We start from the raw sequence: 27,035 nt of genomic DNA, 5'->3' as shown, positions 1-27,035 counted from the left end.
TGGGTGGCTCAGGGAGAGAGCCTGGAGCTCAGGCTTCAGCCCAGGGCCTGATCCTGGAGTCCCGGGATCGAGTCCCACATTGGGCTCCCTGCACAGAGCCTGCTTCTCCCTCTGCCTGTGTCTCTGCCTCTCTCTCGCTCTGTCTTTCATGAATAAATAACTTTTAAAATCTTTTTAAAAAATCATTTCAGGGAAGAATGACATACATTCAGAGAACTGCACATGCACAAGCATTGATGCAGCACATTCCTGTCCCCAGGTCACAGAACAGGATGCCCAGTCTTGGAAGCCCCTGTTCCCTTCCAGCCACTCTCCATCTACAAGGGGAAGCTGTCTTCTGACTTAAATATCATGAGCTAGTTGTGCATCTATCACACTACTACCATTGCACACTACTGACATCTGCACCAGGCTCCTTTCCCTTGGCATTTTATGTGTACAATTCATCCTTGTCACGGGGTGCAACTGCGGACTGTCCCTTCTTGGTGTGGCACCTGTTTACCCATTCCGCGGCGGATGGGCATGCGGGCGGCTCCCAGCACAGGGCCACCACGCGTGAGCACGGCAGTTCGTGCCTTTGGGTGACATCTGTCTACACTTCACGTAGCTCTGCAGCTCTGTGCGGAGGCTGAGCTGTGTGGACAGGGCTGCTGCTGGGAGTCCCGCAGTGTGGGGGTGGGGGTGGGGGGTACCAACCAACAGGCCTGGCCCCAGGACCCACGGCCCAAGCTTCCCCATCCCCTGGCCCAGACCCCACACCCAGAAGGACTCTTGGGCCCTCCCTGTGTGGGCCACTCCACTCAGCCTGGGCATCCCTGCCTCGCTCCCCGGTGGGTGAGCTGTCGCTCCCATCTGGCTTTCAAGGGTTCTAGATCAACCCTGCTCTCTCCTCCCCAGGACTACCAGCCCCTGGGGGGCCTCAGTTTGCACACAGAGGAGTGGCTCCAATGACCTTTGCAGTCCCGCCTAAAGAGGTCACACCCCCCACCCCACCCTCATCAGAAGCGCTCCAAGTGGGGGTCAGAAGGTGGAACCCCACCCCCACCCTGTACAGGCCGGAAGCTTCTAAATCCATTCTTTGGATTACTCATTATTCTAATTCTGTGGCTGAAGGCATAGAGGCAAGAGGAGAGCTTGGAATTCAGCCAAGTGTGCCACCTGAGACTGTCGCCTCGCCTCCCCTGGAGCTCCCCCCCAGGCCCCCCCTCCCCCCACCTGTTCCTCTCCCTGCCCCCGCAGAGGTCCCCATCCTGGGCCTGCTGCTGGCCTTGGAGCCACCTGTCGTGGCTGTTCCCACACGCACACGCTGAGCCCTGGAGGCTTGGGCAGGTGTTTCAGGCTTTGTCGAGGGCGGGCAGCCCGCCAGCCCAGGAAAGGGGCCGGGGCTCCTCCGGAGCTGGAAAGACAGACTAACCTCCTTAAAACAATACCCTTCCCAGGGCCTCCTAATTCCTTCGGCTGCTGCAGACCATGTGAATCCTGATCTGTGCGGCCCGGCAGCGGCCCAGGGGCTGCCTGCCAACCAACAGGCCTGCGAGCAGACAGGGGTGATGCCCAGCCAGCCGAGCTCACCTCGCCTTCCAGGGCCAGGAGGAGGCCCCCCGCGGAGGTCAGGACAACAGGATGGCACCCTGGGGAGGAGACCCAGCACCCTTTGGCCTGTCTTTAGTACCGGGTTCAGAGACCCCATGCGTGATGCACATGGAGCCTCCACAACAGGAAGGGCGAGCTCTGGGGTATGAGACCCAGGTCCCGTGGGAACCTGAAGCCTCTGGGGCCTTTGTCCCCTTGTCAGTCAAGGGAGGGAGAAATAGATACCTCAGACCAAAATGAACACTTAAAAAAAAAAATGAATAAGCTTTGGGGGGGAAATGTCAAAATACTCCAAATCTGCAGAGGGGCAGGCCTGGTGGGATGGGCAGCCAGGCTGACAACCTTGCGGTTGAGACGCCAATGTCTGTGCTAGGGCTGGGAAGGCAGGGCTGGGCGCCGCATGTCCCCCGGGCCTGCGTCAGGTCTGAGGCCACGGGGCTTCCTCTCTCCTTACACGGCGGCTTTCTCTACAAACCCACCACCCTTCAAAGCCAGTGGATCACACCGCTCTCAGGCTTTTATCTAGCACTTACTGAGGCCTTATCAAATGGGCCAGATACTGAACCGAGAGCTCTAAGTGAGATCCCATTTGTGTCTCCCACACCCTCTGGGGAGGTCCCATTATCGTGCTCCTTGCAGAGCCAGCGGGGTGAGGGGTGGGGGGCGGGGGTGGGGGCAGGAGCAGGACGAGTGTGGGCCTCCCTCCCACAACTGCAAACCGCTGCACGGGGCTTGCACGTGTCTGCACGACTCTGACCCCAGGACACGGACCGCTCTCTAAACCTTCGGGCACACTCAGGCTCCCAGGCGAAGCCTGCGCACACTTGGCGTCCAGCTCTCCGCTTAGTTGTTGGTTCCAAAACAACCTCGGTAAATATTTTTCTGAGGGAGCGCACTGGCATTCCCACGCCACCTTCCCGGTCCCGAAGCCATGAAAATAACCAGATGTGTACGGATTTCTCACGGCCCTTGGAAACCTCCACCGCGGACCAGTCTCTACTCCGGGCTGAAAACAAACAAGGGCCAGAAGCCAGAGGGAAGTCCCGCGTAGAAGCAGGGATAGTCACCTCTGGGTGTGGAATGAGAAAGTTCTGGGCCACGGGGCTGTGAATTCCCTGGGAATGACCGGTTTCCGCCTGGTGGAAGCTGAAGGTTAAGCCAGCAAGCAGAACCTTCCAAATCTCCCAACTTTTTTTTTTTTTTTTTTTCTGCCCTGGAGAGAACTCTCCCCTTCCAGGAATAACACCTGCATCCTTCTCACTGCAGAATGATCCATGCTAGCACGTTCCCCAAACTCAGTGTGTGTGTGCTGGGCCCGGGGGAGCTGAGCTAAGGCTCCGTCAGCTGGCTCCCCGCTGGAAACCCCACTTATTTTGCAAAGCCAGTTAAAAATGAAGCCAAGCCGCCCCCAAGACTCTGGTTGGCCCTAAGAAATAGGGGGAAAAGCACGATTACTCCCCTGTCAAGCACAAAATCTAGACTTCCTTAGTGTTTAAAGACCAAGGAGGTCTGCTTGCCTGTGGGGAATGGCGGGGGGCGGGGGGGTTACTGCTTAAAAAGAAACAAACACACCTCACAAATGAACATAGCTGAACAATTGCAGGCTGGCTCTCTTGCCCCCCCCACCACCACCACCAAGGCCTGCAGTGGGGGGAAAGTTAAAAGCCACGTTCCTTTTAAACAAAGCCAAGTTGTCCCCCTGTGTTTGAGATGTTAGAGCCAGTCAAGGAAGCTCAGTTTCCTATGGGCTCCGCCTAGGGAAGTGAATCAAGAATCCCAGAGCCAGCCTGGTTGGAGCCAGGTGTCCAAACAGCTGAAAACTCATCCCCTAAAAGTCATCGAGGAGGCTTAATGACATCCGAGGGGGAACAGAATATGCGGGCATGCAAACACGCAAACACATGCACACACACGCATACACACCGGGATCTCACAGCTCTTCTGTTTGGAAGAAACTGCAAGCAAAATGGAACGTTTCCCTCCAAAACTTTTTCAGGTTTGTTTAGGTCACCCATAGATGGATGCCGAGGTCAGACTTGGCACTCCAAAAGGGAGGAGGCAGGGGAGGCAGCTTTCCTACCCCACAGCCTCCCGTGCTCCCCGCCCCACTCTGTGGTGTCAGGGGTCCACTCCCATGCAAGGTGGGTACAGAGAGCCAGCCCAAGTTTATCTGGCCACTCCTGAGGCTTGAGCACAAAGCCATACCTAGAATGAGGGGCTGGGACTGTAGGGTGGCTTGGTGGGTTCAACTCCTGATTTTGGCTCAGGTCATGACCTCAGGGTAGTGGGATCAAGCCCCACTCCAGGGGCTGCATGGGCGTGGAGCCTGCTTGAGGTCCCCTCCTTCCCTCTCCTCTGCCCCTCCCCCCACTCGAGCACTGGCTCTGTCTCTCAAAAAAGTAAATACAAATAACAAAGGAAGGGGCTATGGGCAGCCCAGGTGGCTCAGCAGTTTAGTGCTGCCTTCAGCCCAGGGCATGATCCTGGGGTCCCGGGATCGAGTCCCACGTCAGGCTCCCTGCATGGAGCCTGTTTCTCCCTCCCCCTGTGTCTCTGCCTCTCTGTGTCTCTCATAAATAAATAAAGTCTTTTAAAAAAAGAAAAAAAAAGGTAGGGGCTAGCTAGAACCTCAGGACTCCTCGATTGACCCCAAGGCTGGGCAATTCCCCACCGCCCTCCCACCTCGAACGTCCCTGCTGCAAAGTGGGTTTAGTCCTCTGGAGTGGGGCATGACCCGAGGCCACAGAACTTGGGAGATACCGGCCCCACAGACGGTTGCCTTTCTCATCTCTCCTGACAAACTGGTCGGTGCTTCCACAGTGCTGCTCTCATGCCTAAAGGTGCAGCCGGAAAAGGAGCTCCTGTGCATCCCTCGCTGAGGAAGCAGCTGGGGAAGCAGGAGCCAGAGACAGCGGGCTGCTGAGCGCTGAGGCCAGTATGGGGCTGAGTCCACAGCCCTGCACCACCGGTGGCTGGGCACATCCTCTGCTCTGGAAGCCACGCAGACACCCCTGTCCTCCATTCAGAACTAAAGGGACCCAAGACATCCCTTTATCCCACCCCAAGGAGGGGGATATAGGCAAACAAGGTCAAGAGTTCTGGGCACCAAGTCACTCACACCTTCTTTGGTTTCTAGAAGGTTGTGGTCCAACTCCTAACACAGGCCCTCTGTGCTGTGGGACACATATGTTCCTGGTTACAACCTCTGCTTCCCCTCCTGCCCCTGGACAGGGACAGAGGCAGCTGATGCGTGGTGAGATGAGGAGGAGGGACCCTGAGAGGTCCCTCACTGCTGGGGCGCCACCGACAGGTGCACACCCCCTGCCCAGCACCTGCAGCCAACGCCGGGACTCAAAGCATGGGTGCCGCCGGGTCTAGGCCCTCAGCTCCCCTCCTCCGGCCCTCCTGCATACACCCACAAACCTACACCCAGTGCTGTTATGCTCCCAGTTCTGGGACACCGAGAAATACTAAGCAGGAGAGGCCTCGAGACCTCCCGGGCCAGCCCCTCACCCACGGAGGAGGAAAGGGAGAACCGCAGGGAGGGCTCCCAGCCTCGGGCACGCAGCACGTTCCTCTTGTTCCTCGTACAAACCCGTTTTCTTACTTCACCTGCTCTCTATTCCACAGCCCGCAGGGCCCTCCTGGGCGTGTGCTCCGAGCCGGCTGCCCCCGACACTCAGCAGGCCCCAGGGGCAGGGGCAGCCGCAGCCGCAGCCGCCGAGCCCACGTGCCCACGGAACCCAGGGGACCCAGGGGACCCAGCCTCCAGCCTGTGAGCGCCCCAGCCCCCCCACCCCCCACCCGGGCCGGGCAAGCGCACCCCCCCGGAGGCCGGGGCACAACCAGGGCCTGCCGACAAGCTCCCCGCCTCTCCCCGGGCCGGCGCCCTGGCCCGCACGGGCTCCCGGCGCCCTGGCCCCTGCGGCTTCTCGGCCGGGGGAAGCGCGGACCAGGATGACCTCAGGTGAGAAGCGGCTCCGGGCGGTGGCCCCGAGGGGGCAGGGCCGCGCGGGGACTCAGAAGCGCCCCCCAGGGCCGGGCTGCGGGACCGCAGCGGCCGCGCAAGGGGCCCCAGGCTCCGAGCCTCTGCGGCGGGGCCCCGTGTGCTGGCGGCAGCTTGGAAAAACACAGGCGAGCCGGCGACCCCATCACCCCATCGACCGGGATGCACCTCCCTTCCACCACCGGGCTCCCGGACTCCCAGAAACCCGACAGCCTGCAGGTGGGCGAGCGCGGGGTTAACCCAGGGCCGAGGACCAAGCCTCGGGGAGCCGCCGCGGGGTGCTGGCCCACGAGTCTCCACACGCCCGGGGTGCCCGGGCTGCGGCGTGCAGGGTGATGGCCTCGGACTGGAGTTAGAACAGAAATCCTGGGGATCCCCGGGTGGCTCAGCGGTTTGGCGCCTGCCTTTGGCCCAGGGCGCGATCCTGGAGACCCGGGATCAAGTCCTGCGTCAGGTTCCCGGCATGGAGCCTGCCTCTCCCCCTGCCTGTGTCTCTGCCTCTCTCTCTCTCTCTCTATATATATATATATATATATGTATCATAAATAAATAAATAAATAAATAAATAAATAAATAAATAAATAAATACTAAAAAAAAAAAAAACACAGAAATCCTGGGATGCCTGGGTGGCTCAGCAGTTGAGCATCTGCCTTTGGCTCAGGGCCTGATCCCTCGGTCCCGGGATCAAGTCCCACATCAGGCTCCCTGCATGGCGTCTGCTTCTCCCTCTGCCTGGGTCTCTGCCTGCCTCTCTCTGTGTCTCTCATGAATAAATAAATAAAATATTAAAAAATAATAAAAATACAACAGAAATCCTAATGCTGTCAGGAACAGAGACTCCAAGCAGCAGGGGCAGAGGCAAAATAGGAAAAAAGCAGCCAGAATCAACCTGCAAACCATGCCTGTCCCCATCAGAGTGGCAAGAGCAAGTGTCAAAAACACAAACACATCCACAATTTTCTTTTTTTTTTTTTTAATTATTTATTTTCTTAATAATGCCTTCAGCTTCCCTCTGAGAAACAACACCGTTATTAAGTAGCCATGTGGGCCACCGGCCTGGTGTGGAACCCGTTCCTACACAGACTCTGGCATGAGCAGCCTTTATTTTATTTTTACTTTTCTTATTTATTTTATTTTTTAAAATATTTTATTTATTCATGAGAGACACAGACAAGAGAGAGGCAGAGACACAGGCAGAGAGAGAAGCAGGTTCCACACAGGGAGCCCAATGTGGGACTAGATCCTGAGACTCCAGGATCATGCCCTGGGCTGAAGGTGGCACTAAACCGTTGAGCCACCAGGCCCACGATCCGACTTTGTTCTGGCCACAAGCTTCCATGTGGTTTCCTACAAATCCCCTCAGGAAGGAGGGCACTGTGAGGCTGCATTTCCATTTCAAGAACCTGCTTTAGCAAAGCTCCTGACAGACCCACTGTGGGTGTGTGCCTGGTCCAGGTCCTTCCATAGGACTGTGTGGCTTCCAGCATGGACTCCACATCTCTGGATACCCTTCTGTGCTGGACAAAACCGAGATGCCCCCTCTGCCTTTCCATCAATACTTCCCACCAGATGTTAACGGAAGTCCCACTAAAAAGGAGGAGGAGGGACGCCTGGGTGGCTCGGTGGTTGAGTGTCTCCCTTTGGCCCAGAGCATGATCCTGGAGACCCGGGATCAAGTCCCGCATCAGGCTCCCTGCATGGAGCCTGCTTCTCCCTCTGCCTGTCTCTGCCTCTCTCTCTGTGCCTCTCATGAATAAATAAAATATTTTTAAAAATAAATAAAATCGGGCAGGCAGCCCCAGTGGTGCAGCGGTTTAGCGCCACCTGCAGCCCAGGGCGTGATCCTGGAGACCCTGGATCAAGTCCCACGTCAGGCTCTCGGCATGGAGCCTGCTTCTCCCTCTGCCTGTGTCTCTGCCTCTCATTCTCTCTCTGTGTTTCTATGAATAAATAAATAAAATCTTTAAAAAATAATAATAATAACAATAAATAAATAAAATCTATTTTTCTTCTTAAAAACAAAGACCTGGGGGCATTTAAGATCATAACATGCCCTGACTTCCCAAGAAGAGGAAGAGTAGGCATGCTTTTCCAAACTTTTTGGATCATGCTTCTCTCTTGTTCATGAAAAACTTCCTATTCGTTTAACAGACATGTACTGAGAGCATACCTGTTAATATCTTGAGGACCAGTGGCATCTTCTTTATGCACAGTTTGAGACACAGCTTATTTTACCAAGTTATAAAAGTAAAAAATAGGGCAGCCCCAGTGGTGCAGCGGTTTAGCACCGCCTGCAGCCCAGGGCATGATCCTGGAGACCCTGGATCGAGTCCCACGTCAGGCTCTCTGCATGGGGCCTGCTTCTCCCTCTGCCTGTGTCTCTGCCTCTCTCTCTCTCTCTCTCTCTGTCTCTATGAATAAATAAAATCTTAAAAAAAAATAAAAGTAAAAAATAAAGGGCGCCTGGGTGGCTCAGTTGGTCAAGCCTGCCAACCCTTGATCTCAGCTGGGTCCTGGTCTTAGGGTCGTGACTTCAAGCCTCGTATTCAAGCCTCCATGCTGCAGCAGCCCCCACCCCCCTGAGAAAAGGTTAAAAAACCAAACCAAACCAAAAAAATAGGGTGCTAGCCCTGTTTTACCACAGGGGTAAACTGAGGCAGAGAGCAATTTCCCCCCTCCCAGGATTATTGTGCAGAAAGCCAAATGCAGCTCTGTGAGTAGTTTCCATCTTCCTCTCACTTCTCATCTTTGGGAAGAAATACTTGGCTCCCTGGTTTATATCTGCTGCAGGATCGCAACCTCCCAGAAGAAGGAAAAATGTAGAGATGCTATAAAGGCTGCCATCGTGCTTTGTTGCCTGACTTGGATGGCGGCTCCATTAATTTGGTACTGGAGTAAGGGAGGGTGGGAAGAGGAGGAAGGAAGCTCTTTAGAGGGTGATACTCAGGTCTGCAGCCTATGTGGGGTGGGGGTGGGGGCGCAGCAGAGCAAGAGCAGCCACAGGAGTATTGATCTAGGCAGAAAGAGTGGTAGGATGTGACATTCCACTTCCCAGTGTGATGGGCAGAACCTTGGGGGCTGCCAGGATCAGGGACTGGTGACTTCAGGAAAGCCTTAATTTGCAGCCTGAAGTGACAGGTGGTGCCCCAAGAAGTGGAACGAGAAGCACCAGGTAGGAACCAGGAATGGGGGGGGGGTGCTGGCCACTGCAGCCCCTTCCTGGCTAAGCCCACTCTCATCTCTCATCTGGGAGCGTGGTCTACAACAGCCCAGGACTGGGGCCCTCATCCAGAGTGACCCCGCTGTGGGACAGCGAATAAATGGGCAAAAGCTTGGCCCGGAGAGGTTACAGCATAGACTCCCTTTCATCATTTATCAACGTCACACGGGGCAAGACCTCAAGCCAACAAAAGAATGAACCCCCCCCCCAAAAAAAAAAGAAAGAAAGAAAACCCCAAAGTACTGATGCTTACTAGGCGTCAGGCCCACCACCAGTGCGACTTGCCTTTAACCCTCACTTGTAGAGGAAGGCGTTGTACGTGGTTTACAGCTAGGGAAACAGAGGCAGGGAGCAAGCCTGAAACCACAGGGCTGGCCAGTGCCACAGCTCAGACTACACTCCATGCATCCAACTTCCAAGCCTGGGGCTCCGTGCCAAGACATTGCCATTTTTCTCCATTCTGACAGCAGAATTTGTCTCAGAGGAATTCTGTGGAGACCACTGCACAGGACGGAGAAGAGCAGAGACCCACAAAGTGGGTGGGAGGCAAAGCCCCTCCTCCCGCATACTGGCCTACTCTTGGCTTTCCCCTCTGGGCATACCCCAACCTCTTGGTGGTCCCCAAAGCAGCCCCCAGAGCACCTCCAGCCACTGGCCTCCGGCTCCGGTCGCCTGAGTGTCCAGGGACCAAGCTTTTAAGACCGTACTTCCCTCAGCCCTGCCCTTGGCCCTGAAGAGCAGGAAAGGGGAGGATATGCTACAAATACTTCTCTCCCCTTCAGAGGACAGTGAGGGGAAGCAGGCCCCCCAGTGCCAAGCCGGGAGGAGGCCCGGCTCACGGGTGGTCCCTCATGGGTGGTCCCTCGGGCACCTCGGCTCCCTGGCAGAGCTCAGAGCTAAGGCGCCTGAGTGGGAGCAGCAAGGTCCCTGGGGCGCTACAAGGAAACTCGCATCCGTACCCCAGAAGGCCGGAGCCACAACGACAAGGGACAAGCTGAAACTGGCTTAGCCAAAGTTGAGGGGGGGTGCAAAGCCTTAGGCCATGAAAGACAAGTGGTCATGTTTCACTCATGCAGAAGCAGTTGATCTGATTGGCAAGATGAGGAGTGAGCACAGCTGCAGAGAAACCCAAAGTTTTCTTTTTTTTTTTTTAAGATTTTATTTATTCAAAAAAAAAAGATTTTATTTATTCATAAGAGACACAGATTGAGAGAGGCAGAGACACAGGCAGAGGGAGAGGCAGGCTCCACGCGGGGAGCCCGATGCGGGACTCAATCCTGGGACTCTAGGATCATGCCTGGGCTGAAGGTAGGCACTCAACTGCTGAGCCACTCAGGGGCCCCAAACCCAAGGTTTTCAGGGACTTGACTCGATGGTGAGTGCCCACCAGGGACCTCTCACATCCATTCTTTGTGACTTCTTTATTTTTTTAAAGACTTTATTTATTTGAGAGAGAGAGAGAGAGAATAAGAGAGAGAGAGTGTGTGTGTGTGTGTGCACAAGTTGGGGGAGAGCCAGCGGAGAGAAAGAATAGGAGGGAGAGGGGCAAGCAGACTCCGGGATGGGTGGGGAACCACACACAGGGGTTGATCCCTCGACCCTGAGAGATCGTGACCTGAGCCAAAACCAAGAGTCAGACGCCCAACCGAATGAACCACCCAGGCACCCCACGACCTCTCTGTAACTGAACCACCACTTTCTGGGTTAGCCACGTGGGTGCCTAAATAAAAATTAGTCTTCCCTGAGGAAAGGCTGCTTCCCTGCTTCCCTTGCAGCTAGGTGTGGTCACAGGACCACGTTCTGTCCAACAAATGTCACTGGAAGTGCGGTGCGTGGTTTCTGGCAGCCACCCTCCAAAGAGGAGCTGCAGGCCTCTTGTTCCTTTTTCCTGGTGGCTGAACCCTGGTAGCCGTCCTGGACCATGGGGCGGCATGCTCAAGACGGCGGACCCACCCCACTACCTCATGAACGTCTGTCATGTGAGAGAGAGAACACCGCTGTCTTGGCCAATCCACTATTTTTAGTGGCTAAGAGCAGCCAAACCAAGTTCTAACCACCAGCAGCCCTAACCTCCATGGAAGGGTCCTCCAGGTGGGGGAGGCCCGGAAGCAGCTACAAGGCTGCTGCACGTCCCACGGTGCTCCTGCCTCCAGAAGTCCTGCTCCCCTTCATGCCCATGCAGCCATCCCACCCGCTCCAGACCCGGGGCCACCCCGCCAGCCACCTGCCTGTCTTCTTCTGGAACGAGGTCAGGGCCTTGTAAATGGATAGCACAGAACTGGCAGATAGGACTCTGGGTTCTAAACCAGTCCTGCCATGACCCATTCATTCATTCACTCATTCGTTCAGCAAACAATTACTGAGTATCTACTATATCCCAGGTCCTGTTCCAGGCACGTTGTGGCTACAACACTGGACAACAAGGGACCCTGCTCTCATGGAACTTGCCCTCATGGAACTTGGAGTCTTACTGAGGGGAGAGACGCACAAAGAAAGAAATGAGTATGTACCCAGAGGATGAGTGCTCTGCAGAAAATACAGAGTATGGCGGATAGGCTGTGTTACACAAGGCAGCCCAGAAGCCCTCTCTGAGATGGTGGCGTTCCAGCAGACAGCTGACAGAAATGAGGGAGTAAGGCATGTGGCTATCTGAGAGGAATGCTGGTTGAGTCACCTACTAGAAGTGCTCAGTGCTGTGCCTCAGTTTCCCTTCCCTGGAATGATCTGTGAGATAAAAGCCATCCCAAGACAACCTCATGCTATCCTGGCTGGAGACTGTGGCTCCAGTGAGCATGATGAGAGCAAGTTAGCAGGGGGAACAGACCAGATGAAGACAGGGGGGCCCCTGGGAGAGAGCTCCACGAATTTCAGGTAAGAAGGGCTGCGTTGCCTCCAAAGTGTCCCCTCATCAGGCTTGGCTTTCCCACTCCCTCCTATGGTGACAGGTAGGGGTGAGACAGCTGTGGGCTCCTGGTGAGCCCATGTGCCTCCAGGGGGGCCTGGTTCTGGGAAGGCCCCCAGCATCCCAACCTGGGGCTGCCTGGCAAGCCTGGGTCAGCCATTCCTCAGAATTCTCTTCCCCCTGGGCTGAGGCACACAGCCTTCCGGCCACGACAATTGGCGGACGGGGTGCCACCCTGCACCCTGGCCATAGGGAAGTCCAAGGTGGCTGACCCGAGGGGGATAAGGCTGCAAAGGAAGAGAGGGTGGTAGTGGTTTGTCAGGGAAAGGGGTGGGGACAGAGGGAGGATGGATGGCCGGGTGGCCAAGCAAGGCTGGGGGGTCTGTGCTGGCCATCATTATAGTGGTGCAGGGTCGGACCAGAGCCCAGAGCCAGTACAAGGGCTTGGGTGGGCGGTGCAGGGAAGGCCTAATTTGTGCACCAGGCATCCAACAAGCATTGCCACCCACTCATTTATTTGTTCCAGAATCTGGCTGGCTGATGTCATCACCACCGGGGCTCACAGGCAATGGGAGACAGACAAGTACACAGTGGCCAACATGGTGGGCAGCACAGTGACATGGTAGGGAGAGCCTGTGGAGAGCCTAATTCCAAGTAATAAAGTAGCTCCAAGCCTCGACTTCCCCTGAAGGTGGAGGGATGGGGAGAGTGCGGGCACAATATAGCGAGGTCACCATCATGAAACCCTTCCTGAAAAGGGTGTTAGTGAGTTTCTCCAGTGCCCAGGGGAGAATGAGCACAGGAGCCCAATCAGTTCTATGGCTGCACACCTGGATACACCCATCTCCCAGGGCACTGGGAGTCACTAGGACTTGGGCAGGCGACCCTACTCCCTGGTCTGCATTCCCTCATCTGCAAAATGAGTGGGTGTAGAAGATGATTTCCAGAAGGCTTCCCAGTTCTAGAATTCTGTGTTCTATGATTTTCTGGGTTATTTAGAAGCACCGTGCAAATTACCTTTTGCCACCTGGATGCTATTTTGGACAGCCTCCTTGAAGGGGTCTGACGGTAACGCTTTTGCAAATGTGAACAGGCTCCCTGTACTGCCTCCTCCGTGGAGATTCTCTTGAAGGCTTTCTGGAAGGGAACACCTACCATCATAAGGCTCGTGTGGCCCAGAGTCCCAACCCCAGACCTGCCACGTCCTTGGTCTTCTAACATCCCCACAAGGTGGATAAGGTGGACGGGACCCATGACAAGGAGACCCAAGCAACTTCACCTGTGTTCCTGAAAATGGGACATGACAGGAAACGCCGCCAACTGAGCTCCCTGCCCTGCATCATACCCTCAAGCGCAAATAAAAAGTGAGCCCGGAGCTGAGGAAAGAGCTCCCTGGCCTCTAGGTCTGAGGAAGTCTTCAGGCAGGCCGGGGCTGGGGCTGGGGCTGGGGCTCGGGCTGACGGCCAGCGGATGGACAGAAGAGGCTCCTTCTCAGTCTCTCATATGGAGCTTCCATTCCGCAAACTTGCAGAGGGCTCCTGAGGCCTCGCCTCTGCATAGAGGATGTAAAGAAGCAAGCTCTTTAAAAAAAAAAGCTCTTACCATGGCAAGCTCTTACCATGGTAGAACCATCTAAGTCCCGACCCCTCTCCCCAGGAAGTGCAGGAACCTGTCTAGAAGGTTCCTCCCATTTAACTTAGGAGCGAGGGGCCTTGAGCTAAGTGCCAAGCTGTCCTCCCAGCAGCCACTGACAGTCTGGTCCAGAATCTCCAGCCCCGAAGCCCAGATCCTCAGCAGGTGTTCCTACCTGTTCTGGCTGCTGCAGGACCAGCCCACTGGCCAGCATCACTGCCCAGGAGGTGAGCTGGCCTAGGGTTCCCCTACTTAAAATCCTGAAACCAGGGTCTAGGCCAGTTCCCCTCAGTTGAGTGGTGCAGGTAAAATGTCAAGCAACGGCTCAATGCCCATTGCTGCGTGGAGCCCTGGAGGTAGAAACTGCTGTGGCCCCTGCCCTGGAGGGGCTCCCTGCACGCTGGAAGAGATGCCCAAACATAATTTACTTCATACCTAAAGAAAGAGTTAAATCTCTAAGTCTTCCATGCTCAGAGGATTTCCAATCCGGTGGGGGCCCCTTCCTCTCTCAGCTTCCAGAGGGCAGAGGTATCAAACCCCATCCAGCAGCACCTCTCCTCTCCCTTCAAACATGGATGCCTGAGGAAAGGGCAGATGTAGTGCAGCCTCCCTGCCTCTGTCCCCACTTCTGTGCCCTGCTGACTGCCAGAATACACCCCCTCTTCTGCCCCTCCTTGGGTGGCTACACCCCAAAGCTCTGGCCAAACTGCCACCCAGTGTTGTGACACACACCCCCCCCCACATACCCCTCCTCTTCTCCAGCCAGCTGAGCCCAGTCTGCTCCTAACTTCCATGGCTTGCTCACTCTTGCCTCAGAGCATGCCCAAGCAGCACCATGCTAGGAATACCTCCATTCCCTGAACTCATCCCATGGAGCTTTCCCTCTGGGCTCTAAAAGTTCACCTCTGGGTGCCTATGAAATGGTCTTGCCACCCCACACTGACCTTTTTTTAAAAAAAGATTTATTTATTTGAGAGAGAGAGAATGAGTACGGCAGGGAGGGGCAGAGGGAGAAGGAAAAAGAGAATCCCAAGCAGACTCCCCACCGAGCACAGAGTCAGATCCTGGGCTCAAACCCACCACCAGAAATCAAGACCTGAGCTGAAACCAAGAGTTGGATGCTCAACAGACTGAGCCACCCAGGCGCCCCCACACTGACCCTTTTTATCTTAAAATCTCTGCATAAGCCCCCACCTCCTTCAGGAAGCTTCGCCTTGATCCCCCCTACCCACATCTTACCGCTTCTTTTACACAAGCCTCCTTCTCCCTCACCTTGTGGCACGAGAGCTTCGAGCTTCGCTCTTTGCTACTACTCGCCAACTGCCGCCTGCAAACATTAGCGGAGTGCTGGCGCTCGGTGGCCTTGGGGAAACCCAGTTCTCAGTCCGTATGCTTTATTGATCATCATAGCTAGGATTTATTGAGCCTTGCCCAGGAGTACGGCACACGGTCGAGCTCATTACATATGGTAACTCCCATCTTCAGAGCAACCTACAAGGTCACTTCCTTACGATTTCATGGACCAGGAAACCGAGGCTCAAGAGGTTCGCTATTTTGTCTACAGTCTCCTGGGTCCCTCTGAGCCAAAGTCTGAGTGTCTTCCAGCAGGCCAGCCCCCTTCCCTTCCCAGGACTCACCCGTGAAATGACTGGATCAGACAGCTGGCGTAAGTCAGCCTGTCCTTTTGTAGCTAACAGGGCAGAAACCCCCAGAAATGTTACATAACGAGAGACAGAGGTGCCCTCTGCTCTTCTGTCTTACAGGTAAGGAAACCGAACTCAGAGGCCATGTGGCTCCACCCAATGAATATCAAACTAAAAGTAGGGAAACGAAGTCTGTCTAATGGACAGTTGGGCCCCTGGTTTAATGCTGCTTATGCTGGAGGCTGCGTGATCGGCCTGTATTAAAAGGCACGCTGCGGAGGGGACCTGGGCGGGGTGATGCCTTTGTTAAGGGGACTCGCACTGTGGGATCCCCGGGTGGCTCAGAGGTTTAGCGCTGCCTTGGGCCCTGGGAGTGATCCCACAGTCCCGGGATCGAGTTCCACACTGTGCTCCCTGCATAGAGCCTGCTTCACTCTCTGCCTGTGTCTCTCATGAATAAATAAAATCTTAAAAAAAGAGAGAGAGAGAGAGAGACAGAAATTTGCACTGTAATCTTTATTGTTTAGAACTGAATCACAGGGGGAACCCTGGGTGGCGCAGCGGTTTGGCGCCTGCCTTTGGCCCAGGGCGCGATCCTGGAGACCCGGGATCGAGTCCCACGTTGGGCTCCCGGTGCATGGAGCCTGCTTCTCCCTCTGCCTATGTCTCTGCCTCTCTCTCTCTCTGTGTGACTATCATAAATAAATAAAAATTAAAAAAAAAAAAAAAGAACTGAATCACAGGATTCCACCAGTTTGGGGGGTTACACCCCTCCATGATGGCAGCCCCGACAGCCACATCTTCGGAAAGGCAGAGAGATGGGGTGGTCCTTACGGACTCCCTAAAGGAAAGTATTAGCACAGCCACTGCCCCCCTCCAGCCTTTTCTGCCTCAAGGTATACAAATAATCATAATAGTCCCTTGTGTTTTACGAGTTTCCAAACACTTCCCTTTATCCCTTGGTTACATACTGCAATAGCATTTAGAGATTGGGCACCATGGGCAGCCCCGGTGGCGCAGTGGTTTGGCGCCGCCTGCAGCCTGGGGTGTGATCCTGGAGATCGGGGATCGAGTCCCATATCGGGCTCCCTGCATGAAGCCTGCTTCTCCCTCTCCCTCCCTCTGCCGTGTCTCTGCCTCTCTCTCTCTGTGTCTATGAATAAATAAATAAAATCCTTAAAAAAAAAAATAGAGATTGGGCACCAGAAGCTTGCAAAGGCCAAGAGACTTGCTGGGTGGGAGTGCAGTGCTGGTCCCTGTTGTTCATTTGTTTCCCACATATCAAGCTCCCTCCACGTGCCATGCCCCATGCTAGAATTGAGGAGGGCTTCCCGAAAGAGGCATGGTTTCTGGGATGTGCCCAGATGCTGGGGAAGGCAGTCCCAGCCCTGATGCCAGCAATGAGCTGGGCTTGCAGCTTTTCCCATGGTTGGCTCCAGAGCATCTCTCAGAGATGCCCCCGGCTCTCCTCCAAGCTCAGTCTCTCTAGGCTCTGGCGCACGGAGAACCAGCCTGTCTTTGCCTACCCTGGCCAACACAGCCCATCTCCCTTCTGGGTGCCGCTAAGACGCTCTCTCCCAAAAGGTGCATGCCAAGGCCCACGCTGAAGTCTGGCTGCTTTAAGAGCAGGGTTGAGTGGCCACCCTCCAGCATCTTCTCAGCCCTACAGGGCGTGCAAATGTGAGGTCGCGGTCATCCTCAGAGCTGTTCAGACCACTCCTCACACCACAACACACCCTTTGGGAGCACATACGTTTTGCCCACGGAAAGTGCCCTTTCCTTTTAGGCCAACCTGGTGGCATCTGAGGGCAGCAGCTGCAGGATGCTCACACCTGCTTGACCTCTGAGAACCAGCCCCTTCCCACCAGGGGTTCCATGCAGTGCAGAGAAGAGGCTGTGCTGACATTCCATCCTACCCTGCCCCTAAGCGTTCAGCCCCAAATGCCAGTGCCTGCCAGCAGCAGGGTCCCTTTCCTCTGTGTCCCCTAAGTCTTCCTGGCCCCGGGGTAGGAGCACCTCCTGCATTCTTTCTCTCTGCAGACATGTGCTTGGGTGGGCCACAAAGAAACGCACCTCTTTCCTGGGGCTGACCCTCCAGCTGTTCTTAGGGGCTTTGGGACACCTGCTTGGCTGGGTTTGCAGCCTCCCCCTTGTCCCCCCTAAAAGGCTAACATTTCACCTTTAGAAAAAATATGCGGGTTGTTTCTAAGATGCACCCAAGCTTGTTTCCTGTCGGGGGGTGGGGGGGGTGTCTCACCTTCCTGGCTACGTGCGACATGGGAGACAGGGATCCGACTCAGCTAGGTGACTCTGAGACTGTGGAAGGTCCCCTCCCCCCCTCCCTGGCCCAGCACAGGCTCAGGAGGGCTGAACTGCCCACAAAGCTCGGGACACCCTCGCTCTGCAAATGCGGAGCACATCGCCCGCGCGAGCCGCTCCCGGAGGCTCGTCACCTGCTTCAGGGGACCTCCTCGGGAGCTTCCAGCCCGCCGTTTCGCTGCGCTCGGCGACTACACACGGCAGCTGCCCGTCCCCCCGACACGCAGGACGAGCGGTCGGGCCTGGGGGGCCCGCGCAGGCGTGGAGCCGCCCGGTGCCCCAGGTCCGCGCTCCTTGTGCCCGCAAAGCCGCCCGCCGCCCGCCGCCCGAACCGAGCCGGGGCGGTCCGCGCGGGGCCCGGCACCTGCCGCCCTCTCGGGCCGGGAGCGGAGGGGACGGTCCCGGGCCAGGGCCCCGCGAGCGGCCGCACCGGCGGGCGCGCGCGCAGGGGCTGCCCGGGTCCCGCCACGAGGTGCGGCCGGGCCGGGGCGCAGCGGCACGGGGTCCCCGCGGAGCCCGGGCCAGCACTCACCGTCGTGCGACAGCGACAGCGGCGGCGGCAGCAGCAGCAGCAGCAGCAGCAGCGGCGGCGGCGGCGGCAGCGCGGGGCGCATCGTGCCCGGGCCTGGGCGGGAGCAGGTGGCTGCGGGCCGGAGCGTGCGGGCGGCCGGGGCGGGGGCGCGGCGGGAGGCCTGGCGGGGGCCGCGGGGGCCGGCGCCGACCCGGGGCTCGCGAGCCGCGCTCCGGCGGCCCCTCCTCGCGGCCGCTGCGGCAGAGCCGGGCTGGGGCGCGGCGCCGGGCGGCGGAGCAGCGGCGGAGGAGCGGCGGCCGCGGCGGCGGAGCGGGCGGTGTCTGCGCGGCTGGGCCCGGCGGGGCTGCGGCGACTCCCGTCCCGTCCGCGCCGCCCCCGCCCCCGCCCCCGCCCCTCCCCCAGGAGCGCGCGGGCGGCCGCCGAGGGCCGGGCCGGGCGGGGCGGGGCGGGGCGGGCGGGGCGGGGCGGGGCGGGCGCCGGGAACAATGAGCGCGGAGGAAACTCCGCCCCGAGCGCGGCGGGCGGGGGCGCGGGGGGCGCGGGGGGGGGCGGGGGCGCGGGGGGGGGCGGGGGGGGCCGGGGCTCCCGCCTCGAGACCGCCCCCGCCCCCGCCCCCGCCCCCGCCCCCGCCCGGCGCGCAGGTGCGGCCCGCAGCGCCTCCGCGGGGATGCGGAGGGTCCCCCGACAGCAGCCCGAAGCCGGAGCGAGGCGCCCCCGGCCTCGGGTGTTGGCTCAGGGCCCTCGCAGGCCTCGGCCGCAGCGCGTGGCGCGGCCCCCGCGGGGAGGCGCGAGCGCGGGCGGGCAGGTGCCACACACCTGCGGGCGGTCGCGGAGGCCGAGTGTGCGCCGGGCGGGCTGGACCAGGTCGTCGCTTCATCCCGCCAAGCCTGGGTTCCCTCCCTGCGAAACGGGCACGATGGGTCAAAAAGTAGGGCTTGCTGGGGGGTAATGCGTGCCCGTCTGTGTCCTCGGGGCCTCACCAGTAGTATCTCGGTCACTCTTCACAACAGCCTTGTTTTCAGCCTCGACTTGCAGACAGGGAGTGGAGTCCAAGAGGTCAGAAGTCCGCCCAGGACCCAGGACGTGGTGACTGGCCTGCCTGCCTCTCAGAGTCGTTGGGAGAAGCGCTTCGCGCAGTGCCAGTTGCCCAGCAAGCATCAGCTATTACCCTTCTTCTTGCTGCATAAGGAACAGCAGTGAAAATGCGGGGCCCTCGGGTCACGCCCGGTTCGGGTTCCGAACCCAGCGGTGCCCACCTAGTCAGTAGTCAAGACCCCAGGCGAGCTGCCCCCGCTCCCGCGGGGCTTCCTTGCGTCCGTAGCAGAGGGACAGCAGCGGCCTCGGGGGCTAGACCCGGGGGACGCAGCAGGAAGCGGCCCGCGCTTCGGGGACGGTGAGAGGACGACTTGGGGTGGGGGCGGGAGTTGAACCCAGTGCAAGGACCAAGAACGCCTTCCCTTTTTGTTGTTGTTTTGCTTTTGCAAAATTTGTCAGGTGGGGAGGGAAAGGAAGTCCCCGCAGCCCCCCGCAGCCCCCCGGAGCCCCCCGCGGAGGAGGCTCGGCGGCGGGCGGGGGCGGCGAACCCTGGGGGGGGAGCGGGCGCGGGGAGGCGGGGAGGGGGTGGGGGTAGGGGGCCCCTTGGGTCTGGCTCCCTGGACCCCTGGGCTGATGATCCGAGCGCCTTCCAGATGGTCTGGGAGAGGAGGCGGGGGCCCGGCCCGGCCCTGGGAACCTGGAGCCTGAGCCCGGTGCCGGCGGCGGCGTCCAGGGGCGGCCGAGGAGGCGCTGGAGCCCTGGCAGCGGTTCCGCCGGAGCGAGCCGGAGCCGGAGCCAGGGCCGGGGCCGGGGCCGGAGCCGGGGCCGGGGCCGGGGCCGGGCTCAACCTTGGGAACGGCTGACCACGCTGTTTTCATCGGGAAGTTACTGCAGGATCGTTCTGACCCTGTTTTCCATGTCACACAGGGGAAAGACAGAGGGTGTTCCCTGTAGATACCGTGGGACGAGTGTGACTATCTTTGATGTATTTTAATACTGTTCCCCTAATATCCATGTCAACAAAAGCCTGTTTCTCTGTCTGAAACTAAGCAGTACAAGTGAAAGAAAAAAAAGGAATTAATTTAAAGACTGATGTTATATGCTCTCTGATTTAAACAATGCTTTGCACTCAGAGATTTAATTTCTCTCAAAACCTGGAAAGGAACGTGTTAGTTTTATAAAGGGAGAATATGTGCTTCAACACTTGGGGCATTTTAAATTCCCACAATGTAGGATGGGTCCAGTGACCACCAGATTATGCTAAATTTCAAATGAGAGCAGACATCTGGGTTTAGGAAAGGGGACCTGCTCTTGCAACTGAGAATTTAGCAAATTAAGAATGCTCTGGACCATCCCAGGTATCCAACCCTCTGCCCTCCCTCCCCCTGCATAGGCACACACTTAGGCACATGGGACTTTCAGGAATGAGGCCTGAGGCTGCCTAGGCTTATAGGTCACGAACAGTCAGTAAGCAGATATGTCCCCAGGTAACTGGCCTGTGTCCTTGATCCTATGTAGCAGCTTCTTCCCACTGGCAAGCTCTCTGTCCCAGATCACCTGAGCTTGTGGTGGAAACTCTAAGCACTTTATAAATGCTATTCACAATCCTTTTGCGATTCATTACATTTTTGTTATACTTATGCCTGAGTTCACTCCCCTAGAAGATTTTAAACTTTTTAATCTAGAGTCTTTCTTATTCAACTGATACGTTTTCAGACCACCCAGAACAGCGTAGCACATCACAGGTATAGATACAGGTACAGATACTGAATGCAAACATGAATGCCAACTGGGAAATATTACACAGGGGCCTATGCCACAAGGTTTAAACGCTTTTTCCCATAGTTCCTTTTTTTTTTTTTAAGATTTTTATTTTATTTACTCATGAAAGACACACACACAGAGAAGCAGAGACACAGGCAGAGGGAGAAGCAGGCTCCATGCAGGGAGCCCGATGTGGGACTCAATCCTGGATCTCCAGGATCACACCCTGAACTGAAGGCAGACGCTCAACCGCTGAGCCACCCAGGCGTCCCTCATGGTTCCTGTTAAAGTCAGGGGTCATGGGCCCGTGGGTGACATAGCTGGTTGAGCCTCTGCCTTAGGCTTGGGTCCCTATCCTGATGATCCCAGGGTCCCTTTTCCTGCTCACTGGGGAGCCTGCTTCTCCCTCTACCCCTCCTCTCTACTGGTGTTCTCTCTCTCTCTCTCTCTCTCTCTCTCTCTGTCAAATAGAATCTTTAAAAATAAATACGTAAATAGAGATGCCTGGGCAGCTCAGTGGTTGAGCATCTGCCTTTGGCTCAGATGGTGATCGTGGGGTCTGGGATCAAGTTCCCCATCAGGCTCCCAGAGGGGATCATGCATTCACCCACCCTGAGGCTGTGGCACCTGCCCATAGGTGCCAAGAATGCCCTTACTTTGGTTTTCTAACCCCTGACCTCTGAGCTCCTTGGGGGCCCCCAGAGTGGCATTTCCTTCATCTTGGAATCTCAGTGCTCTGTGCAGGAGCACCTGACTTCGCGAAGATGCTCAATACACAAAGGCTGAATAGGTAAAGAACCGGTTGGATTTTTATCGACAAGGTTGGGCTTTATCTTTGACAGCCACATTTTTGATTCTGTGAATAGCAGAGGGGGTTCATGTTTTCACCTCTCCCCAAAGTCATGCTCTTAGGTGTGATTCTTCAGCAGCATCTGCTCTAACAGGCAGAGCGTGCCAGGATCTGTGCACCGTGCTGAGCACACAAAGCTGGACGGCCAAGCCCCTGCCCTCTCCACACAAACAGCTGACGGGCGGTGGATGCTATGGTAAGGGTCATGGGCAGGCACGAAAGGAGCACGGCACAGGGTGGGGAGGTCAGGGAAGGCTCCTTGAGGAGGGTACAAGGAGTGAGACTTCACCAGGGGAAGAGCAAAAGAAAAGTTATTTCAGGGATCCCTGGGTGGTGCAGTGGTTTGGCGCCTGCCTTTGGCCCAGGGCGCGATCCTGGAGACCCGGGATCGAATCCCACGTCGGGCTCCCGGTGCATGGAGCCTGCTTCTCCCTCTGCCTATGTCTCTGCCCCTCTCTCTCTCTGTGACTATCATAAATAAATAAAAATTAAAAAAAAAAAGTTTAAAAAAAAAAAAAAAGAAAGAAAAGTTATTTCAAAAAAAAAATAAAAAATAAAAAAAATAAAAATAAAAAAAAAGAAAAGTTATTTCAGGCAGGTAGAGAGTTAAGGAGCTGAGAACTGCAGGTATTTTGCCTTCAGCAAGGTGCAGATGCCTGATGACAGGTGGTCACAACTCTTGGAAAGGCCAATATATCTGTCCCCATCCCAAAGGACCTAAGCTCAGCAGCAGTGGGAGGGAAGAAGAGGGACCTGACGTTAGAGGTACTTGAGAGGCAGAATTGATAGGTATTAGCGACTCATTGGCTGTAGACATAGCACATGGTGTGGTGTGTGTGGTGTGTTGAGGAGTCAAAGGCACGGCCGGCGCCCAGGGCTCCAGGTTTCCCACTTTGTTACTGGGTGGATTGTGTCATGGTTGATCGTCACTACCTGAGATGGAGGACATGGAAGAGAGGCAAGTTTGGGAAAAGAAGATGATGAGTCCAATTTTGAACACGTCAACTCTGAAAACCCGTGGGGCACTCAAGGGCCACGTCTAGAAGTTATATCTGAGATACTGAAGCTCAGACCTGAGAAAGTTCTAGATATAGAGATTGAAGAGCCATTGATGTGCAGGCAGGAGTTGGAGCCATGCACCTAACTGTGATTCTTCGAATTCCCAGACACCTCAGCTTCAGAGCGAGCCTGGGCCCCATGGATGTTAGAGCCCACCAGCACCCTCATCACATGGGAAGAGAAGGCCAGGAGAGCTGGGCTGTACCCCCTCACACCGCCAGTATACGGTGTGGGCTCCAGAACCAGAAGAGCTCTCCAGCCACTGCTGTAACACAGCCCAGTGCCTCCCTGTCAAGATTTTCTGCATTCATGCATCTGTATCCTGGGCTGTTGGTCTCTCAACTCAAAAAGCCACAGGTCCCATGGCAGGAACAAAAGATGAGCTGTGGAGATACAACGGGGGGCGGGGGGGGGGGGGAGGAAGATAGAAGTCAATTCCTAATTGGGCTGAAATAAAAGAAGCCCAAGGCATCAGCTTCAGCTATCTTGGTGACCCGTTTGCCCCAACCTGCTTTCCAATCTCATCCCCCACTTTGCTCCGGACGATCCCCTCATTCCTCTGCCCCTGTGTGTTAAAAACAGCATGCAGTCAGCTTCTTCGGCCCTGGAGCATGCACTTGACTAGTAAGTATTGCACTTGAATAGTATCGCATCGAGCTCTGTCTATATTCTGGGCATGCACTTTAGTCTCCTAAAATGACTTAATCCTCACACAACCTGGAGAGGGAAATACATTACCATTACCCCATCTTGCAGATGAGAAATCAAAACTTATTTCCCTGGCCTCCACCTGAAGGCAGATGGAGCTTTGTTATGTGGCCCTCCTCTCTGGGTGTTGACCTGTATGTGTCTCATTTTCCTGATGGGATCTGAGCCCCTTGAGGCAAGAGCCTCAAGGCTCCTTTGGATCTCTGGCACCCTTGGCAGCCCGCAGCTCTCTATCTTGCACCCTCCCCTCCTTCCTCTCCTGTCATCCCTCCATCAGCCACCAGAGTTAAGTTCACAACAATCAGGTGGATCCTGTCCCTCATCTGCTCACAATCCTATCTGCTTCCTGGTGAACAAAGTCCTGGACACAGCCTTCCAGCTCTCCAAAATCTGGCCCTGACTAACTTTCTTGCCACTTTCTTTTCCTGTTGAGGACAAGGCTCTTTCGGTACAACTGTCATCCTTTGCCTTTGGATCTTTGCCTTTGCTTCTCCTAGAATTTCTACCTGTCACAGGTTGGAAGGCTCAGATGTCATGCAGTCTATTCTGGTCTGACTTCCACCTCAGAGGTCATAATCATGTCCTCATCTGGGTTCCCGTTGCCTTGAGTTAATGCCCTAATTCAATGACCTCGAATGGTTTTCCTGAGTTATATACACATATAGACCACAAGTTCTTCGAGGGCAAGAACCTCACCGTATTTATTTGTGTGTCCCTTCCATAGCATGATTGAATAGTGGGCGCTTGATAATAAAAATGATGTGAAGAACACCTGGAGTTCGATGATCCTCACCACACGTGCTAGCACTGAGCTAGGGGTTTTATGTGCATAGCCTTATTCAGTTTTTGACTGATTAGGAAATCCAAGTGTTTATGGAAATTAAATAACTGGCCTAAGATCACCCAGTTATTAAGTAGTGGAGTCGGGATTCCAACCTGGCAGCCTGACTCCTAAAGCCACACTACAACTATACCATTCAGAGTGAATAAATGCATGAATGAATAGTGATATTCATTATACTCTAATTTTGCCTGCTGTGTTTCATAAACATGGCTAAGATGAAATGTCTACCCCAGGGGCAATCTAGAATACACCATGCAGATGAAGCAGAGCACTGGTGTGTTTCTCAATTCAAGAAATGATCGTTCACCCACACAACTCCTCCTACACTTGTCACAACCCTGTATCCCAAAGAAGTCCACGCCACTCAAAAATTGACACGGACTTACCTTACGGATTTGAGTCACTGATACTTCATTATTCCCGGAGCTGTAGACTATGCTCTGCATTTACATTACATACAGCAAGAACTTTTCATTGATTCACATCTCAGAGCTACTCACTCCATCTGCAAAAATCAGTTTTGCTGCACCACGCCTCGGTGTCTTAAACCCTTGCTCCCCAGCTCTTCCCTTTCATGCTCCAAGGATCTTGGCTGGTATTTTTAAGGGTTCTTATTCACTCGACCTGGGAGCCTGATTCACAAAACCCAGGTTTATCCAACCCCGTATTACATCTGCTTCTTGGCCTTAGGTCTCCAAGAAAAGTATCTAATCCAGGGTCCTTCTTCCTTGCCGCAAAATGAGTCAAACTACCGCAGCCCCGCCAGGACTCAGGGGGACAGGGCTACAGACCCGCGAAGATAAACAAGCTGGCCCAGATACGGGTGAACGACAGACACAGGACAGAGCTGGGATCAGCACTGGAGGTTCCCATGACTTCATTAACCTCTGAGGCATTGTTCTGCCCCTGTCACCAGGGCTTGTTGATAACATTTACACACTCAGCACACAGCACACAGCTGGGCTTGTGCGATCGGCCTCTGTGCAGCAGGGAGATGGTGCAGAGCCCAGAACTCAAAGAGGGCAGGTCTACGCGAGGGCAGCCACCGGAGGCTGAGGACAGAATGGGACCCCCCACCTCACACAATCACAAACTCCTGTTGGTGAGGCCATGTGGGAATTCCTGAGTTCTCAAACTGGAAGCAATCCTGACAGTCATGTAGCCAAGGGGCTTGAATAGAATCCCAGGTTCAGAGTCTTAGAGCATAAGAGGTTCTCCCCTGACTCCTTATTCCCTTGTAGCAGGAACGATTGGTGCATTTCTAGATTTTTCTCTCTTTTTTTTAAGATTTTATTTATTTAATCATGATAGAGGGAGAGAGAGGGAGACAGAGACAGAGACAGAGACACAGGCAGAAGGAGAAGCAGGCTCCATGCAGGGAGCCCGACACGGCACTCGATCCCAGGACCCCAGGATCACGCCCTGGGCTGAAGGCAGGCGCCAAACCGCTGAGCCACCCGGGCTGCCCCATTTCTAGATTTTTCTTCTCTGTGTGTGCACTTTTGGCCTTCCCACTGCACTCAGAGCTCCCTGAGGCCACAGGCCTTTCCTCTGTGTTCACTTTTCCAGCCCCAGGGCCTTGCATCATACCTAACCATAGTAGGTGCTTGGTAAATACTGGTTGGATAAAATGAATCCATCTCCAGAGATAATTTAAAGGGTTGTATTTCTGGGGTGCCTGGGTGGCTCAGTTGGTTCAGCGTCTGCCTTGGGCTCAGGTAATGATCTCGGGATCCTAGGACCAAGCCACCCATTGGCCTCCCTGCTCAGTGGGAGTCTTCTCCCTCTCCCTCTGCCAGCCACTCCCCCTGCTTGTGCTTTTTCTCAGTTAAATAAATAAATAAATAAAATCTTTTTTAAAAAATCTGTAAAAAGTTGTATTTCTATCCTTTCTTCTACCATGATGTCAGGAAACTCTCCAAGTGTTATTTTCCATATCTGCTAAATTGGGTGAAAAATATCTGCCCTAACTCCTTTTCAGAGAATCAAAACCCTGGAAGCAAAGGGCACCTGGCTGTCTCAGTAGGTGGAACATGTGACTCTTGATCTCAGGGTAAGTTTAAGCCCCATGTGAGGTGCAGAATTTACTTAAAAAAAAAAAATAAAACAACTCTGGAGGCAAAAAAAAAATTTTTTTAAGATTTTATTTATTTATTTGAGAGAGAGAAAGCATGAGAAGGGGAGAGGCAGAGGGAGAGGCAGACTCCACTGAGCCAGGAGTCCAATGTGGGGCTTGATCCCAGGACCCTGTGATCACGCCCTGAGCTGAAGGCACAGATGCTCAACTCCTGAGCCACCCAGGCCCCCCTGGAGGCAAAAATTTTTGATGAGATTTGAAAAATAGAACACTCTGGGGTGCCTAGCTGGCTCAGTCAGTAGAACATGCAACTCTCAGGGGCTGTGTGTTTGAGCCCTATGTTGGGTGTGATTTCTTAAAAATAAAATAAAATCTTGGGCAGCTGGGTGGCTCAGGGGTTTAGCACCGCCTTTGGCCCAGGGCCTGATCCTGGAGATCCGGATCGAGTCCCATGTCAGGCTCCCTGCATGGAGCCTGCTTCTCCCTCTGCCTGTGTCTCTGCCTCTCTCTGCCTGTGTGTGTGTGTGTGTGTGTGTGTGTGTGTGTGTGTGTCATGAATAAATAAATAAAATCTTAAATAAATAAACAAATAAATAAAATCTTAAAAGAAAAAGAAAAAAATAACCATCTTTGTAGTTATTTCTCCTGCTCCCTTCTTCTGAGTTATCTTCTCAGTCTCTCCTAAGCCTCCGACAGGTTGGTTTCTCATACTGGCCACAGCAATTCCTTTGAACCCCAGGAATGAACACTGTGTTATCTCATGAAGTGCCTCAAGGTTGTTGCTTTTTTAAAACCTCCAAATCTTGGGGGATAATTTATGGACACCTTCTCTGTAGTGCTTTTCGAGAAG

General features: G+C 55.2%; 1 protein-coding gene and 1 long non-coding RNA gene across 2 annotated transcripts in view; both read right to left on the bottom strand.

Annotated features, from left to right (window-relative positions):
* The window catches only part of PODXL (podocalyxin like), a 51,455-nt gene extending 33,460 nt beyond the window's left edge, over positions 1–17,995 (bottom strand). The window contains exon 1 of the mRNA XM_055307472.1: positions 17,849–17,995. Within this exon, the coding sequence (XP_055163447.1) occupies positions 17,849–17,930 (82 nt within the window). The 5' untranslated portion in view covers positions 17,931–17,995. The remainder of the gene's footprint in view (positions 1–17,848) is intronic.
* Positions 17,996–18,590: 595 nt separating this feature from the next.
* Positions 18,591–19,422, bottom strand: LOC129498072 (uncharacterized). The gene is made up of 3 exons (XR_008662073.1): positions 19,105–19,422; positions 18,829–19,027; positions 18,591–18,748 (listed from the first exon to the last, which is right to left on the bottom strand). It is a non-coding gene; the product is annotated as an uncharacterized LOC129498072 (long non-coding RNA).
* Between the last annotated feature and the right edge of the window lie 7,613 nt (positions 19,423–27,035).

This window comes from Nyctereutes procyonoides, unplaced genomic scaffold, assembly GCF_905146905.1.
Source record: "Nyctereutes procyonoides isolate TBG_1078 unplaced genomic scaffold, NYPRO_anot_genome, whole genome shotgun sequence".
Classification (NCBI taxonomy): domain Eukaryota; kingdom Metazoa; phylum Chordata; class Mammalia; order Carnivora; family Canidae; genus Nyctereutes; species Nyctereutes procyonoides.
The sequence above is the reverse complement of the archived record's forward strand: the minus strand, read 5'-3'. Positions and strand labels throughout refer to the sequence as shown.